Source organism: Nicotiana tabacum, chromosome 9, assembly GCF_000715075.1.
Source record: "Nicotiana tabacum cultivar K326 chromosome 9, ASM71507v2, whole genome shotgun sequence".
Lineage (NCBI taxonomy): Eukaryota > Viridiplantae > Streptophyta > Magnoliopsida > Solanales > Solanaceae > Nicotiana > Nicotiana tabacum.
Window position 1 is genome coordinate 102065747 of NC_134088.1, and position 17542 is coordinate 102083288.

The 17542-nt window shown below is 40.1% G+C and overlaps 1 protein-coding gene across 1 annotated transcript; it reads left to right on the top strand.

Annotated features, from left to right (window-relative positions):
* Nucleotides 1-7670: 7670 nt before the first annotated feature.
* Nucleotides 7671-8327, top strand: LOC142164062 (uncharacterized). The gene has a single exon (XM_075221229.1). It carries the CDS (start codon nt 7671-7673, stop codon nt 8325-8327), a length of 657 nt encoding a protein of 218 aa, XP_075077330.1.
* The last annotated feature ends 9215 nt before the right edge of the window (nt 8328-17542 follow it).

Sequence of the window (17542 nt, forward strand, 5' to 3'; positions counted from 1 at the left end):
ATACGGTTTACAACCACTAATTGAATGTTCAAGACTAGAATTGAACAAATTTATCAGAGGTACATCAATGCTCCTGCCGATAAGAAGCTTGCTGTTGTCAAACCCCGAACATCATATCAGAATACATATTGGGGTACAGGTTATTCGCAAATGTTACATGGGATCAAATTAATTTTATGATTATGCCCATAAATATTGTGGAGAAATTTCATTGGTTGTTGGTTGTGTTTGACATTACCGATAGGGTTCTAATGGTTTATGATTCTATGGTCTCTTCAAAAAATCATAACCTTGTTGTATCTGTTGTCAACAAGTTTGCTGTTATGATCCCCCTCTACTTGTCATGCACTGGCTTCTATGGCAAGCGTCCATACATCAACTATAAGAATACAAAGGCATACATTGAAAAAGGTATTACTCACCCTCTTGACATTCAATGGTTGGTCGGTGAGATACCCCAGCAAAAAGAGGGATCACTATATGAAAAAGCTGTTTTTCCTTCTATCTATTTAACAGATTTTATTTTATAATGAATGCTAAATATTTTCCCCTAATTTCTTTTTTGTAGTGACTGTGGTGTATACGTGGCTGCATTTGAAGAATATGTTAGCATTGGAGAGCTAGCAGTTTCAAAGGAAGGCCTTTCTGATATTGATCAACATCGTAGACGCTATATAGCGCTACTTGGGGATTATGCTAAGAAGAAGTAAGATACTGGTGCAATTAGTGAGAGCGAGGTGACTGGCAGATTAGCAAGAAGAAAAAGTACACCAGCTGTGAACGAGAGAACACAAGTCCGGCAGAAGAAGAATTAGTTGCCCTTTTCTGTAAAAACAATTATAGTTAAATTATTTAGTTGTAGCTATTTTGTAGTAAAGTTGTAGATAAATTATTATCTAAGAACAAGTGAGTTAAAGTTTATTTGTAGCAGATTTGTACTACAATTGTTTTACCCTATATTTTATTATTTTATCCAGGATACTACTACTTAGAATAGGAAACATCTGTTATTTATTTTTTTGGTTGAAAGTTGTTAGTACTTGATATCGTTATTGTTAGAATATAATTTCTTTATAACTTAACTACAATTATGTATTATACATACAAAAAATACATAATCCAATCAAATTATGAAAGGCTGAAATGAATACACTCAGTAATTAAACAAAACAAATACAAACCAATTGCATTAAGAGCTGAAAATATTTTATTATAGGAGATAGTCTTTATTCAATTTATCAATACAATTACACCTCAACTATAATTCTCCAGAACACCTCAACACAATTTATCAAAAAATCTTGTGACTTTATCAAATTTTATTTCCTCTTGGGAGTATTCTTACAAGATCTTTTGTTATGCCCTTCTAGTCCGCAGTTGCCACATGAAACTTTGTACTTCTTTGCATTTACTTCATCATATGGTTTGTATATTTCTTTTTGAGGTCTTCCAGGCTGTCTTTTCCTAGTAGGTGGCATTACAACTTCTTCAGCTATATGTTGTGGCACATTCCATTTGCTTTCGTCAGGCAACGGGTCTATTGATATTTCATAAGTATGCAAAAGGCTCTCCCTCGTGTAATAAGGAGAACAATAGTTTTCATAAGACTCATTCCTGTGCCTCAAAGCCGCCAAAGCATGTGCACAAGGAAGTTCAGCAAGCTGGAATTGTCCACAACTACATCTCTTGTTTTGAAGACAAACAATAAAGCGCTTCACACCATCTATCACTGTATGGATGTGATCTGTTGAAGCCCTCACCTATAATTTTATTACAAACATACAACAAGTTGTCAGAAACATATACAAAATAACTACAATTATACAATATTTTATATACAATTAACAATATATATTTAGTTTGATGGAATCATTGATCTGATGTTACTGGATATAGCTTACTCTCATCTTCTGTGATAATGTCCTGTTGTCCTCCAACTCTTTATTATATTTTTTTCCAAGGTATGTGAATGTACTCTTTGCTTTCAATAACATTTCATTAGTCCAACGTTCAAGAAGAGTCCTCATGTACTCTAATAGTTCTACTATGGGCAGCTCTCTTGCATCTTTTGTTACCGCATTCAATGACTCTGCAATGTTTGATGTCATCGTCCACGTTCTGTTCACCGTAGTATGTACCCGAGACCATATGTGATATCCAATATCGTATAGGTATGCTTTAACACGTGTGTCGATCTCTTCAATCTTTGACATTATTTCATTAAATTCATCAAGCGTGTATGATCGTGCCGTGGCAAAGTACAATTCGCTTAACTTTAGATGACCCTTTTTGAACTTTGACCTTATATTTGTCCAAATATGCCACATGCAAGCATAATGTGACATGCCAGTATAAACAATAGATGTTGCCTTCAAGATACTCTCATTCCGATCCGAAACAACACACATATTTGAATTTTCACCATATGCATGTTTGAATTGCTCAAAAAACCACTTCCATAATGCGTCATTTTCTGAATCAACAACATCGTATGTGTGTAAGCTGTTGAATTTTTGAACCTTGAACAATGCTGAATAATTTATGCTGGTGGACTTGAAGTGCCATGTACAATTGTCTCCAACACATACCAGGCAGTAACTACAAAATAAAAATAATTTAAAGAATGTTATGAAAAATGTAGCTACAAAATAATAGGCTGTTAAAGCATTAAAATCTTATATTTAATAATTTATATATAAAAAAACTACAAATTATATACAATTTGTATACAATGATATTACCAAACTATACAAAAAAAATACAAATAAACTACAAATTAAACAATAATATGATGTTGACAATTGAACTGTTTCTACCTTCTTGCGCTAGACCTTTTCACCCTAAATTGGAACTTGTTCATGACAGAATAGTGCTTCATTGCACTGACAATTGTTTGCTTGTCTTTGTAGACTTGGCCTACTTCAATAACATTTGGCATATGTTCTGTTATGATGATACTTTCATATTCTACTATCGCTGGAAATGTTGGCATATCAATCAACTTCAGTGTTCCAGATGAACCTCCACTCAAATAAAGCTAACTACAGTTCAGACATACATTGTAGATAGTTTGTAGTAAAATTGTAGAACACGTGAAATTCAATAGTTCAATATTCATAACAGTTGAACTAAACTTGTTATGTAGTATTTTTGTAGCTATATTGTAGAAAAATTATAGAACACATGAAATATAAAAAAATATCACCACTGAAATAACAGAGCAAACCTGCAATTATGTTCGAATTAGAGATATTGCATTCCAAATCGAAATCACGCACTGTTATACATAGTAGACACATTCCTAAGCTTTTGTTTTCCTTTTTCGTCTTCATGTATACTCGAACTCCCATATCGTTCTGAATTTCTATTGGAGGGCAATGTTCGTTGACAATGTATTTGATTTCGATAATTTTTTCTGATGTATTGATAATTAAATGCTCTGCGATTGCAGAATTCAATTGACTATAATTTGAATCATCGCTGACTACAATTCCGTCAACATTAAAATCTCTGTATCTCCCAAAGCTATCCCAATTATCATTTAGATGAAGCATAATAGCTATTTTTGACATTATGTTGCGGAATTCAATACAATTGTAGATAATTGTTTGCAATTTTTCAAAACCTTCGCTTATGGTTGTGAAACCAGAGGAGACAGAGAAAACCAGAGTCTCGACGATGATAAACTGAGAAAATCAGCGTAATAGCAGGCTTAATTCAATTGCGATGATTGCGTCGCAAAATTCTCGGAAGAATCCTACGCGATCCCAAAATCCAGAGTCTAAAAAAGGAAGGCTACTGCATAAAGGATTCTAGTTTAAATAAATGTATATAATTTGTAGACAAAACGTGTTTAGGCCGGGTAATTAAGTAAACATGGACATTTTTGGTAATAAAGTTTCATATAGTGTATAAGAATGAAAAAATCTCTTTTTAATTTTCCCACGAATAGGGATGGTTTGATTTTGTGGGCTGCTAGTATTTGTTTACCAATGGGCCAGCACTATTGTGCTGAGGAGTTCTCGAGCTCTAAGAGAAGGGGCTTTGGGTCCAATAAAGGTTTGAGGTACCCATTAACGAGAGGAGTTTGGACCTTTCTTTTCCTTCATTTGGACGGCTGATTGATGAAAATGTTTCTTTTTGGGTTGTTGTTTAGAGTGGAAATGACACAAGTTAGCCACTTTTAAGCCCACCGTTTAAAATATATCCATAGTTTACAATATATTTAAAAATTAGCCAATTTCGCTCAAACTTCAGGATACGACGTCCTAGAGTTCAAATCTCAAAATTCAAACTTTAGGACATCATGTCCTAAAGTTCGAAAATTGTGTCCAGAAGTTCGAATCTTATGTCTTGAATTTTAAATTAATACTTCAGTAATTCAAGACACTTAGTTATGAATTTCAAATTAGCACCTCAAAAATTCAGGACTCGAAGTCCTGATTTTCAAATTCAGGATACTTAGTCTTAAAGTTTTGGTAAATTGACTAATCTTTAAATACATTGTCAATTATGGATATATTTTAAAGAGCAGGCTTAAAAGTGGCTGTTGGTGCACTTCGCCCTTGTTTAGATTTTGAAAAAATGACATTGTACAGCTGATCTCAAAATAATAGCTGAATATATATATATATATATATATATATATATATATATATATATATATATATATATATATATATATATATATATAAAACCACATTCCCAAATATATAACAAGAAGATAAACTTTGAGATATATAGAATATAAATAGTTTCGGCCGCGGGCTAAAAGTGATCTTTACTCTTATATTTTGTTCCTATTTTTAAAAACTCTACTAATATAGCTCTTGGGATTTCTTTCCGGAAAACGTTAGATTCGGATATAATATTGCTCAATTAGTTTTTAATTTGCTCACAGAATATTAAATTGTTGTCTGATTTTGCAACAACTTACAAACCTTTTGGACCGTGGTATGATATTTTTATTATAGGATATTTAGTTTGCTCAAAATGATCTTTAGATCATGGTTTAAGAGGTTCATCGACATAAATAAAAAGATGATCGTTTACTCAATAGCTGATAGAAAAAGAGAGAACTAGCAAAAATTCCACCATTCGGACATGCTTATTCATGAGCTAATGTAATGCTGTCCAATTCCCCTTCTATTTTTTTTTTTTTTGACCTTATTTTCGGTTTTCTTTTGTTTATCCCAATGTCCTGATTTGTTTCGGCTCTAACTAAACATTTAGATTTGTTGCAGCACAGGCCCAACATTTAGATTTTGAAGCGCTTATTGCTTGTTTATTGGTGCTTTCGACAGTTAATTGACTATTTGGTCATGATGTGTACCTATGCTAGAATTGCAGAAAATACGAAGAAGTGCATGCATGATCTTGCATTTTAAAGCTTGATATCACAAATAGATTTTTGGCAGAGTATATTAACTCTTATATTTGTATGGGCCAAAATCTGCCCTAAGGGTATTTGGTCTAATATGACATTAAGGAAAGAGTCGGTCGAGGTCGACCAGAAGGCAGCAAAATTTATGGCCGAGGTGCCAACTACGGTCGAGATCAAGCATTGCGTAAAGGACAATAACGGCTAGTTTTTAGAGTAGGATATTAGAGAGAATATTCCCTACATTTGTACTATTAGAGTTTATTAGGAATACTTGTTGAATATATAAGGAAGAAGAAAAAGGAAGAAGGGTATGTAATATTCGGGAGATAAGAACACTTTTGAGAAGAAGATTCTCTCTCTCTTACAAAAATACAAAGATTATCTTTTGATAAAGATTCTTGCTCATATTACTCCCCACCTTTCCACGAGATCCGAGGATTATTCATACGAATCTTGGACCTTTCTGTCACTTATCATTCTTAGGAGAAATATTTGTCCGATCCATCCATTATTGGGTGAATCATTCTCCTTATTTACTTAATTACCATTTATTGTTAGTTACATCTCCATTAATGTTCATGCTTTAAGAGTATTTTGCAGTTATTGTCATCAATCATTCACGGGATCTGTCCCCATCTCCTACACATTTTTTAGATTAGCCTCGAAAGTTGTTATCCTTAACTAGATTTAACCCATTATTATCTAAATTTGATAGTTTAACCGGAAGTTACATTTTTTGGTCAAACAAATTGGCGTTGTCCGTGGGAATTTTCTAGTTAAGTCTTTTAGTTTCTTCTAGATCTACAATCGACACTGGTTACTACCAAAAAAAAAAGAGAAACAAAAACCTTTTTTTTCCTGCACACATAAATCTAATATGGCAGGTAACAGATAAGAAAGAATGAGAATAATGATTGACCTCCCAACCAACCTCATGAACATCATCCACGAAAGCTCAGAAGCAGTGAACGAGGACACAACACCCAATGCCTCTCCTAGGCGAGGTGGATCACCCCTCCCCACTGCAGCATCACAAAATCCCTTGGCAAGACAGCCTCCACATCCGTGGGAGAGGAGATACCACCATCGATTAAGAAGCTCCTTGAAGCCTGGCTAACTGACCAGCGTCCTCCATAAGCCCGTCCAGGACGCAGCCTCAGTAAATGCGAGAACCAGTGCTGCACCACCAGTGGAAGAGCAACATGATCAATCCCCTTCGCCCACGACGACAGATATTACTCACAATGTTGTTAACAATGCAGGCGACGGCACCCTCACAACCATTCTGAAAAAGATGGAGGAAATGGAAAATGAGAACAAGGCACTTCAGGACTAAATGAGAGAACATCAAGAAAGGGTCGATAAAATATCGGGCGCTCCTAAGTTGTTCCCGAAGAGATATGCCGGTCGGTTCGTCGAGCAGCCGTACAGTGACAACGCTGCCCCACATGCCATACCAAAGACCTTTAAAATGCCGCCTTATCTGGAAATATATGATGGCACAACCGACCCCGAGGATCATGTGACCCATTATGTCACCGTCGTAAAAGGCAATGACCTCGCCATGAAACAAGTTTCCTCCATTCTGCTAAAGAAATTCGACGAAACCCTCACGGGAGGTGCATTAATCTGGTACTCGCAACTGCCAGCAAGTTCCATCGAAACCTTCAAGGAAATGGCCGATAAGTTCGTGACGGCCCATGCTGGGGCCAAGAAGGCTGAGGCAAGAGTGAATGATATCTTCGCTATCAAACATTCCCCGGGAGAAGAACTGAGGGACTTCCTCGACCGTTTTAACCGAGTAAGAATGACTTTGCCCAATGTATCATAAGGAATGGCGGTAGCTGCTTTTCAAAACGGGTTGAGCAGAAATGGTTCAAGGTCAACAAGAAAATTACTAGGTCGGCTAATGAAATATCACCCACCAACTTGGGACGAAATACATAATGCATAATATGCCGAAGTCCGAGCAGACGAAGACGACCTCAATGGGCCGACTCATCGACTGACCTCAGTACAAGCAGAATCCTGAAAAGATCGGAGAAATGATATCAGAAGAGATCCCGTGGCTTCACGACCAAATCAGGAATGACACCTCCCATATGTCAGAACTACCGCTGCATCGTCATCTCGCCATGAAGAAGGCCCACCTCGATCAAGAACAGGGACTCACCGGAATGAGAGAGGTATGCCCCCTTTACTATCCGCTAACAATTTTTGCGTGTCACTTACAGAGATCGTCTACGCCTTGGAGAAGCTTTGACCAAAGGTAAAGTGGCCACAAAAGATGAGGTCAGACCAGAATATTAGAAAATCAGACGCCCTCTCCGAGTTCCATCAAGAGCGAGGACACAAAATCAAAGACTGCATCGCCCTAAGACAGGAGGTCGTAAACATGTTGCGACAAGGACACCTCAAAGAATTGCTGAGCGATTGGGGAATGACCAACTTTTCCAGGGGGCGCGAACAATATCAAGGGCTGCCGAAGCCACCCTCGCCAGCCCGCACCATCCACATGATCATCGGTGGTGGGGACGAGACTTCCATCAACAACGTGAAGTTCACCACAACCCAAGAGATCAAACGGTCAATCACCTATGAACACTATGATGAACTCGAAGAAAGTATCATCTTCGATAAATCAGATAACAACGGTTTGGATTTCCCTCACTATGATGCTCTCATTATCACTTTACGAATTTTAGATACCAATGTAAGATGGATTATGGTAGACAATGGGAGCGGCGCGTGTATTATCCATACTCGAGTACTCGCTCAAATGAAACTCAAAGACAAGGTAGTGCCATGCTACATCACAATAACATGCTTTAACAATGCAGTTGAGCGAACATCTAGTGAGATCACACTCCTTGTCCTGGTGGGTGACGTCACTCTGGAGACTACATTCCACATCATGGACCAGGACACGGATACAACGCCATAGACCATGGATACACACCATGAGAGCTATACCCTCCCAGCTTATACCAAGTCATCAAATACCCAATTCCATAGGGCATATTCAGTATACGAGGGGAGCAGCGCACATCCCAGGAATGTTACCCGCATCACCCTAGACTGTACGGCCATCCAACAAACAAAGGATAAAGAAAAAGAGGCATAGCAATCAACAGGGTCGAGGTCGGAATGCGCTAATGGCAAGGACGTCGTCAGAGACCCCGATATGATCGAGGCCACAGAATCGACCATAGAGGACCTTGACCTAATTCAATTGGACAGCAATGACCGCAGCAAAAAAGCTTACATCAGCTGCAAACTTTAGGAACCAGGTAAGTTTTGTAAATTTTTAACTAATAACGCGGACTTGTTTGCTTTTAGACATGCAGATATGCCAGGTATCCTAAAAGAAATCGCCACACACAAATTGAACATCGATCCACTTTACCCTCCAGTGAGGTAAGTTAGACGTAAGTTCAACTCCGCAATTAATGATGCAGTATGCGAAGAAGTGGAATAGGTTTTGGAAAACGGCTCCGTCAGGAAGTCGAAGTATCCCCAATGGGTCACCAACGTAGTCATGGTGAAAAAGAAGAACGGCAAGTGGCGAATGTGCATAGATTTGACTGGCTTGAACAAAGCTTGCTCCAAGGGTTCATTTCCATCACCTCATATCGACCAACTTATCGATGCAATAGCTGGGCACGAGCTACTAAGTTTCTTGGATGCCTACTAGGGCTATAATCAGATCCTCATGGAGGAAGCGGACCAGGAAAAAACCACCTTTATCACCTACCAGGGGACGTACTGCTACAGGGTCATGCTCTTTGGATTGAAAAATGCGGGGGCAACTTACCAAAGGTTAGTGACGAAAATGTTCAAAGAACAACTCAGAAAAATGATGGAAGTCTACATCGACGACATGCTGGTCAAATCCAAAAGGAAATATGATCACATCGACCACTTGAGAGAAGCCTTAGGCATACTCAGACAATACAACATGAAACTGAACTCCGAAAAATGTGCATTCGGCGTGGCCTCAGGAAAGTTCTTGGGTTTCCTAGTGTCGCAATGAAGTATCGAGGTCTATCCCGACCAAATCAAGGCCATCGAAGGGATACCAGAGCACTTGACAACCAAAAAGCAGGTCTAGAGGCTGACTGGCCATATCGCCGCCCTTTTGAGGTTCATCTCACGATTCTCCGATAGGTGCCACAAGTTTTTCAGCATACTTTAAAAGGAGAACGGACTCCAATGGACCCCTGAGTGCATCCAATCCCTGAAGGAGTTAAAGGTGTACTTGTCCTCGCCACCGTTGCTCTCAAAACCAGAACCAGGACAACCACTCATTATCTATCTCGCCATCTCCGAAGTAGCTGTGAGCGCAGTCTTAGTTCAAGAAAATAAAGGTACGCAATCTCCCATCTATTACATTAGCAAGACACTAGTCGATGCCGAGACTAGATGCCCACATCTTGAAAAACTGGCTCTAGCCTTAGTCGTAGTTTCACGAAAGCTTAGACCGTATTTCCAATACCACCCCATATCGGTCATAATGACTTTTCCCTTAAGAAGCATTTTACATAAACCCGAACTATCAGGCAGATTGGCCAAATGGGCCATCGAACTAAGCGAGCACGATATTACATATCGTCCGCAAACGGTGATAAAGTCACCGGTCCTCGTCGATTTTGTCACCGACTTCAGTGCACAAAAAATGCCCGAAGTCAAAAAGGAAGTCATCCACGCTTTTTCCTAAACACAAGACCTCTGGGTCTTGTACACTGACGACGCGTCTAAAGAGTCAGGGTATGGGCCGATACTCATACCCGAAGTCCCAACAGGCGAAGTGATTCGCCAGTCCATAAGGTGCCCGGACATGACTAACAACAAGGCCGAGTATGAGGCCGCAATTACATGACTAAGACTAGAACTCAAATACGCGGCGAAGCAGCTAATTTTGCGTTGCAATTCTCAGCTCATGGTCAACTAAGTCACAGGGATTTTCCAAATCAAGGAGCAAAGGTTACGAAAATACCAAACCGAAATCTGCAAACTACTACCCGAGTTCGACGAATGTTAGCTCGACCAGATTTCCTGAGCACAGAACATCGAGGTAGATGGCTTCGCCAAATTAGCAACAGCCACCAACTCGGCGATAGACCGAATCGAGGTAAGAACCATAAACTTGACTTGGGACTGGCGCAACCGTATTATTGCATATTTGCAGGACGGTGTACTCCCCAACGATAAAAAAGAGGCCAAGAAGCTGCGAATGCAAGCGGCCAGATACAACATCGTTCACAATGACCTGTACAAAAGGATATATGGCGGCCCTCTAACGAAATGCTTAGGTCCAAATCAGACGCAGCACGTCCTTGAAGAAGTACACAAAGGCCACTATGGAGCTCACTCCGGCAATCGAGCTTTTGTCAGATGCCTCATACGAGCGGGGTATTACTGGCCCACCATGAAAAAAGAGGCCGCGAATTTTGTGAAAAAATGCGAACAATGCCAGAAGTACGCCCCAGTGATCCACAAAGCTGGCGAACACCTACACTCAGTAACTTCCCCTTGGCCGTTCATCAAATGGGGAATGGACATCATAGGCCCCCTCCCGGCAGGACAAGGTAATGTACGATTTCTTAGTTTTAACTGATTATTTTTCTAAATGGGTGAAAGTATGAGCATTCGCCCAAATACGCGAACAGGAAGTGATCGCCTTCATATGGAAAAATATCATAGTCGTTTTAGTCTCCCCAAAGAGATCAGTTGCTACAACGGACCTTAATTTATAGGAAATAAGATCGCCAACTTTTTCGAAATATGGCACATCAAAAGAATACTCTTAACGCCTTACCACCCCGCGGACAACGGGTAAGCAGAATCCTCCAACAAGTCAATTCTGAACATCATGAAGAAGAAACTCGAAGACGCTAAGGGAATGTGGTCGAAAATATTACCAGAAGTACTCTAGGCCTACCGAACAATGCCAAAAATGAGCACAGGGTAAATGCCATACTCGTTAGTCTATGGGACTGATGCAGTAATACCAGTCGAGGTCAGGGAGCCCAGCCTAAGATACTTCCGTGAAAAGCGGACCCCAAAATGATGACAGTAGAAGGCAGGAACTCGACGAAGTCGGGGAATGAAGAGATATGTCCTACGTGAGAATGGTCGCCTAGAAGCAACAAGCAGAATGCTACTATAACAAAAGGGCAAAGATCAGGATACCCAAAGTCGGGGAGTACGTTCATAAAGCTAAAACACAAGCAAACAAAGACCCACAAGAAGGCAAACTAGGAACAAACTAGGACGACCCCTACAAAATCACAGCAACAACAAACAAAGGGTTATTCACACTAGAAACAATGGAAGAAAAGCGACTACCAAACAACTAAAATATTACACACCTCTAGTACTTAAACTTTTAAAGGATGAGGTCCCCAAAATCACACTCTTTTTTCCTCACTCAAGTTTTGTCTCAATTGGGTTTTCTTGAGGAGGTTTTTAACGAGGTGATGACGTGGATACTTCAGGATTGAAGTACGCACAGACGAAGGCACTGGACGGCTAGTTCATTGCTTGATCTCTCACTATTTTTCGAGCTCGACCAATGAAGGGACTAGATAGATTGGGACCGGGACAAAACTACCAGCCATCGCCCGAAAAATATGTAAATCTCTCCAAGAATATGAACAAAGCACAAGTACATAAAGTTTATTTCGGCTCTCCCCAAGCACAGGTTACATTCGACCTCGTTCGAATTAATACCTAATCGGCCCATGAACTTAACTAGATAAAGGTTACATTTGACCTCGTTCGAATTAACACCTAATTGGCCCACAACCTCAAATAAATGAAGGTTACATTTGACCTCGTTCGAATTAACACCTAATCGGCCCACGACCTTAACTAAATAAAGGTTTCATTTGATCTCGTTCGAATTAACACCTAATCGGCCCACGACCTTAACTATATAAAGGTTACATTCGACCTCGTTCGAATTAACACCTAATCGGCCCACGACCTTAACTAAATAAAGGTTACATTCAACCTCGTTCGAATTAACACCTAATTGGCCCACGTCCTTAAATAAATAAAGGTTACATTCGACCTCATTCGAATTAACACCTAATCGGCCCACGACCTTAAATAAATGAAGGTTGCATTCGACCTTATTTGAATTAACACTTAATTTTCCCACAACCTTAAATAAATGAAAGTTGCATTTGACCTCGTTCGAATTAACACCTACTCGGCCCACGACCTTAACTAAATAAAGGTTGTATTCGATCACGTTCGGATGAACACCTAATCGGCCCTCGGCCATAAATAACCAACACCTACTGGACCTCGGCCATAATCAAACCTAGGATTCATTTCAACCTCATTCAACCTACTCAAACAAATTTAGTATGACAAAGGCAACTAAGCAACAAAATGAAAAAAGCGTACAAACCCGAACAATGAAAAAGAATCAGGTACGAATAACAAAACTAACATTTCATACTTAGAATATATTTTACAAAGGCTCGAATACACGCCTACAAAAATACACATGTATGCGGCTAAACAAAAAAGAGGAACAACTAATCACCGCCTAACCCATCAACACCTCCAACTTGATCGCCCAGACCATCTCAACCTACTTCTTCGCCATCGCCATCGCCAGCGGGATACTCACCCTCGTACCAGGCATCCTGTTCAATCCGATCCACGCTCGCATCTTCCTTATCATCACCGGTTTCCGGTGTGGCGGGATCATAACCACAAGAAAATCGAGCTTTACGCGCCTTAGCACGAGTATCCTCGAAGGCAGATCCTGAAACAGCCCATGCCCCCATCAGATCTCTGAATATATCCAACTGGGCCTCGGCATGAATCCATTCCTCGTACAAGTCCCGCGGAACATCAAGAAAAGCAGAAGCACGGAAAGAGGACGGCTGAGCCAATAACTGCGCCTTCTCGACCTCGAGGGCAGAAACTCGATCACTAATGCCCGAATCCTTTTTTTTCAGCTCCCATATCCGCTCTTCAAGATGCTCCTCTCTGAGCCTGGCCATCTCTAGAGCACTCTCCCGCTCAGAATGAATAATGTGGATCACGATCTCCAAAGCCTCTACTTTCCTCGCAACCGACAACTGGGCCAACTCTGCCTTCTCTAAACCTGCTGCCTTCTCAGTGACCTTGCCACTCAGAGCATCCGCTTTTAGTTGACACTCCTCTAGCTCGGTGCGCAACGAAACCATCTGGTCCTGAAGATCGGTGCATTGGGCCTCCACCCCTTTCACACCTCAAGTTCTTCTTCTTTGTCCTTTAAATCCCACTTGAGAACGCTGAATTTTCCGATGACCCTCATCAACTTGTCATCTTTATCCTTCAGCTCACCTCTAAGAGCTTGGAAATTACCGCTCCCACCGAACCTCCTGCAGATATCGTGGTGTTTATAACGGTATTCGCGATATCTCCACTCCATCTTCTAGAAAATGGCATTACGCCTCTCCTCTCGTCGGGCGCTTTTGATCTCCAAAATCACGGTCTGAAAGAAAGACAGAAAATGAGGAGTAAGAACGAAACTTTGAACTCGACATAAAAAATAGAGAGAGATCAAAAAGCTTACCCTAAGAGCGAGGCCGGCTATGATCCTCGATAAAGTGGCGTCCTTAAGCTTCTCGAGGGTTTTACCCTCCACTTCGGAACATAGGGGACCAAGAGAAAGGATTACGTCCTCCATGTCAACCAGTAAATCCTGGTCCAAGGGGATCATAATAGTTTGCGTGGTCCACTCCAATGTCACATCAAATCAGGTAGGTCGTTCCCCATCATCCTCACTTCCTCGGCATCCATGTCGGAGCCCGTCTCGTAACCTTCTTCGGCTACACTTTTTTCTTTTGTGTTGACTCTGGATGAAGGATCCTCAGCTGGTAGTGAGGCTGATGGCTCATTCCGCCGTAAGTCGTCAGGGACTCTCACCAACGGCCGTTCAAAATCTATCAGGGTCTCAGAGAGAGACGTACCCTCCTCGGCTCCCGACGACGGCGGATTTATGGGTAGTAATTCGGCAGTGTGGAGCCGCTCTTGGTGGATTTGGGGGGTGGAACGGGAACGTTGTCTTGAGGCAGTCGGCCTCGTCTATTTGCTTGAGGTTCAAGAGGAACCTCTTCAACTTAGTCATCTTCCACGTCTACATCCCCCAAAGGCATGTTTCCGAGAGGATCATTGTTGTTGAGAGCCATTGTTTTACCTACAATTGTTTCACCAAAAAGATTAGTAACACGGAAGGAAAAGAAGACAATTCACATACAAAGCCAAATATATAGCTAAATCCATTTATGCTCCCCGGCAACGACATCAAAAATTGGTCTCGCCCAAATCACACCTCAGTTTGGGGTTGTGAAGTAGTCGATTGAAATAATAATACCCAACAAGGAGTCGGGATCGAATCCATAGGGAGCGTAGATGGGATTAGGTATATATTCGGAATAAGCATGTAAAGTGTTAAAGATGCACTTCCACAAACTGTGTTTTGATTCTACTTCTAAAATAACATAAAGGTTTGCAATTCTCAAATGTAAAGCTAGAGAATAATATTTTTGGTGTTTTTTTTTCAAGTATGTAAAAGACCTAGGGCTGTGACTTCCACCTAGGTATTTTCCTAATGGGTTGTGGGTTTTAGAGCGGGTTTTGTTGGTCGGGGTGTATCATAGCAATCAACATACAATTACCCACTCAATACCTCTCGGTAAGAGAGTGGTTTTGCCCAATTTGGCTTTCTCAAATCCAAATGGGTAATGCACAAAACAGTTGATAGATGCTCAAGTCGGGTTTTACTATCTCTAGATTCAATGCTTTAACTGGGACTATCAATTTCTTGAGTTCATCCTAATTTCTTGTTAGCCAAGTTTTCGTAGACTAGGTCTCTCTTTCTTAAGTAGAGACTAAGTCAAATAGGCTTGAATCAATGTTAGTAACCATTAATTCTACAATTATATCAAGAACTAGGCTAAATATTACACACCCAACCATAAACAAGCCCTAAATCAAACACCCATTAGGTACCCACACTAGGGTTGGGCCACAACCCTAGCAAAACATTTAGCTACTCATATTGGGTAAAGAAGAAAAGATGATTAAACTCATATTTAATGATAAATAGATGAAAATCCAATATAAAATTGACAAGTTTTGATAAAGTTTCCCGAAACAGTAAAGAAAAATGGCTACCAACTTTTATATATTCAAAACTTGACGTAATTTTGTGAAAGTAGTCTATTTATACAAAGCTGAAATTTTCGGATAAAATTGCCCTTTAGGAGGTTCTGCGGCCGCACTTTTCTTCAGCTCTTGACAGGAGTGGATTCTGCGACCGCACAATTCTGGATTGCGGCCGCATCTCTTGAGTTCTGCGGTCCGCATAATTTTGGGTGCGGCCGCACAATTATAGTGCGGTCCGCAGTTCTTGTTGGGCTTGAATTTGACACTCTCTGAACTTTGACTTCTACGGCCGCACAATAATTGTGTGGTCCGCACTTTATACTGAAGCTCTATTGAATTTTTTTCTTGTTCTGCGGCCGCAGACAAAATTCTGCGTTCCGCACTTTAGCCTTTTTGCTTGATTTTTGTCCTTGTTTAAAATCACTCCTTCTTGAGTTGAATTTCATAAATTTGGCTCATTTTCCAATACTCCTGCAAGTAAGCATAATTCATAAGTTTTCGGGAATACTTTTAAGCATTTTTGAACTACAATGAAAGTCAAAAGGCGCAAATAAGTAGTCAAAATCCCCACTTATCAACTCCCCAAACTTAAGCTTTTGCTTGTCCTCAAGAAAATAAAGTAATTCCCACCTCCACAAGAAAAGAGATGTTCCAGCTAAGCTAAGCTAAGCTAAGCTAAGGTGAATCAAACACACATCAATTGGGACCAACAATTACCCACATACTCATGAATCATCAACAAGGCAATGTTTTGAAGGTTAAAGCCCAAATAGCTCTAATGTGACACTTGAGCTTCAAGAGTTGACTTTACTCATCAAGGAAGTTCGCACTTTAATGTAGGTCACTATGGATCCCAAACTCCTCCTCCTATACTATCCGTTAGCTCATCTCACTTAAGAATGTAACACTCAATTCAATGATTTGTGAAAAGTGCGCTCATCACTCTTAAAAGAATGTCCCAAGTACGGCTCTCAGTACCATATGCTCGCCCCTCATGTAAATCACATTAATGTAAGCTCACTAGTCTTGAAATCACATAGGGCTTTTTCGGCATGTAATGAAGGCTTTTGGACTAAAGTAGGAAGTGTTGGAATAGAACGGGTTTATCTTTCCTTAAGCACTCCACTTTCTATTTTTGTCTCATGCTTTGCCGACTCTTTGAGTCATTTTCTTTTTCCTTAGGGGAACTAGAGAGATTTGACATCACTCTTTCTTGGTCATAATATTCATTTTCTCCTTCTTTGTTTTCTCCATGCTTTGCACTTTTACTTTTCTTTGAATCCCTTCAAATCTTCAATTTATTCAGTTTCTTTTTTGTGTTTTGCTTTTGTTCTTTCTTTCTTTCTTTCTTTCTTTCTTTTTCTTTGCCTTTCCTTTTCTTCATTTATTTTCTCTTTTTTGTACCTTGATACCACTTTCAAACTCCTCGTCTCTCCCCCAAACTTATGTTTTCGCCAATTGCTTCTCATGAGTGTTAAGGAAAGATCGGGGTGCCAAGAGAGGGTCACTACAAAATGGGTAAAGACTTGTAACAAGGTTATCAAACTAGAAAGGCTTTAGGATCAAAAGGGTTGACTAGGAATAACATCATTGGTGGGACATGGAAAATTTCAAAACGGGTCAAGAAGAGCCTACAATCACTTCTCAAGCCAAGCAAAACTTAGTATTTGCCTAGAAACATATTCGGGGCAAGTTCTAGACCATTCGCACGGGTACTTAGACTTGTAACAAAATATCTCACCTTTCACACAGCTGGATTGTTAAAGAGGATAGAGGCGAGAGCCCACAACAATCGTATTCAAGTTTGAAAATCGCTAATGGTTTAACTAAACCACTCAATGATTGCCTAAGTCAACACAAGAGTCACAAGGTCACTAACTAGAGCCATTTCTTTCCAAGAACTTGTTTTCAACCGTAAACGTTTAGTTAAGTGTGTTGATACCAAGTGAAGCATGCTTGACCCTTTTATTCATTATTACTACT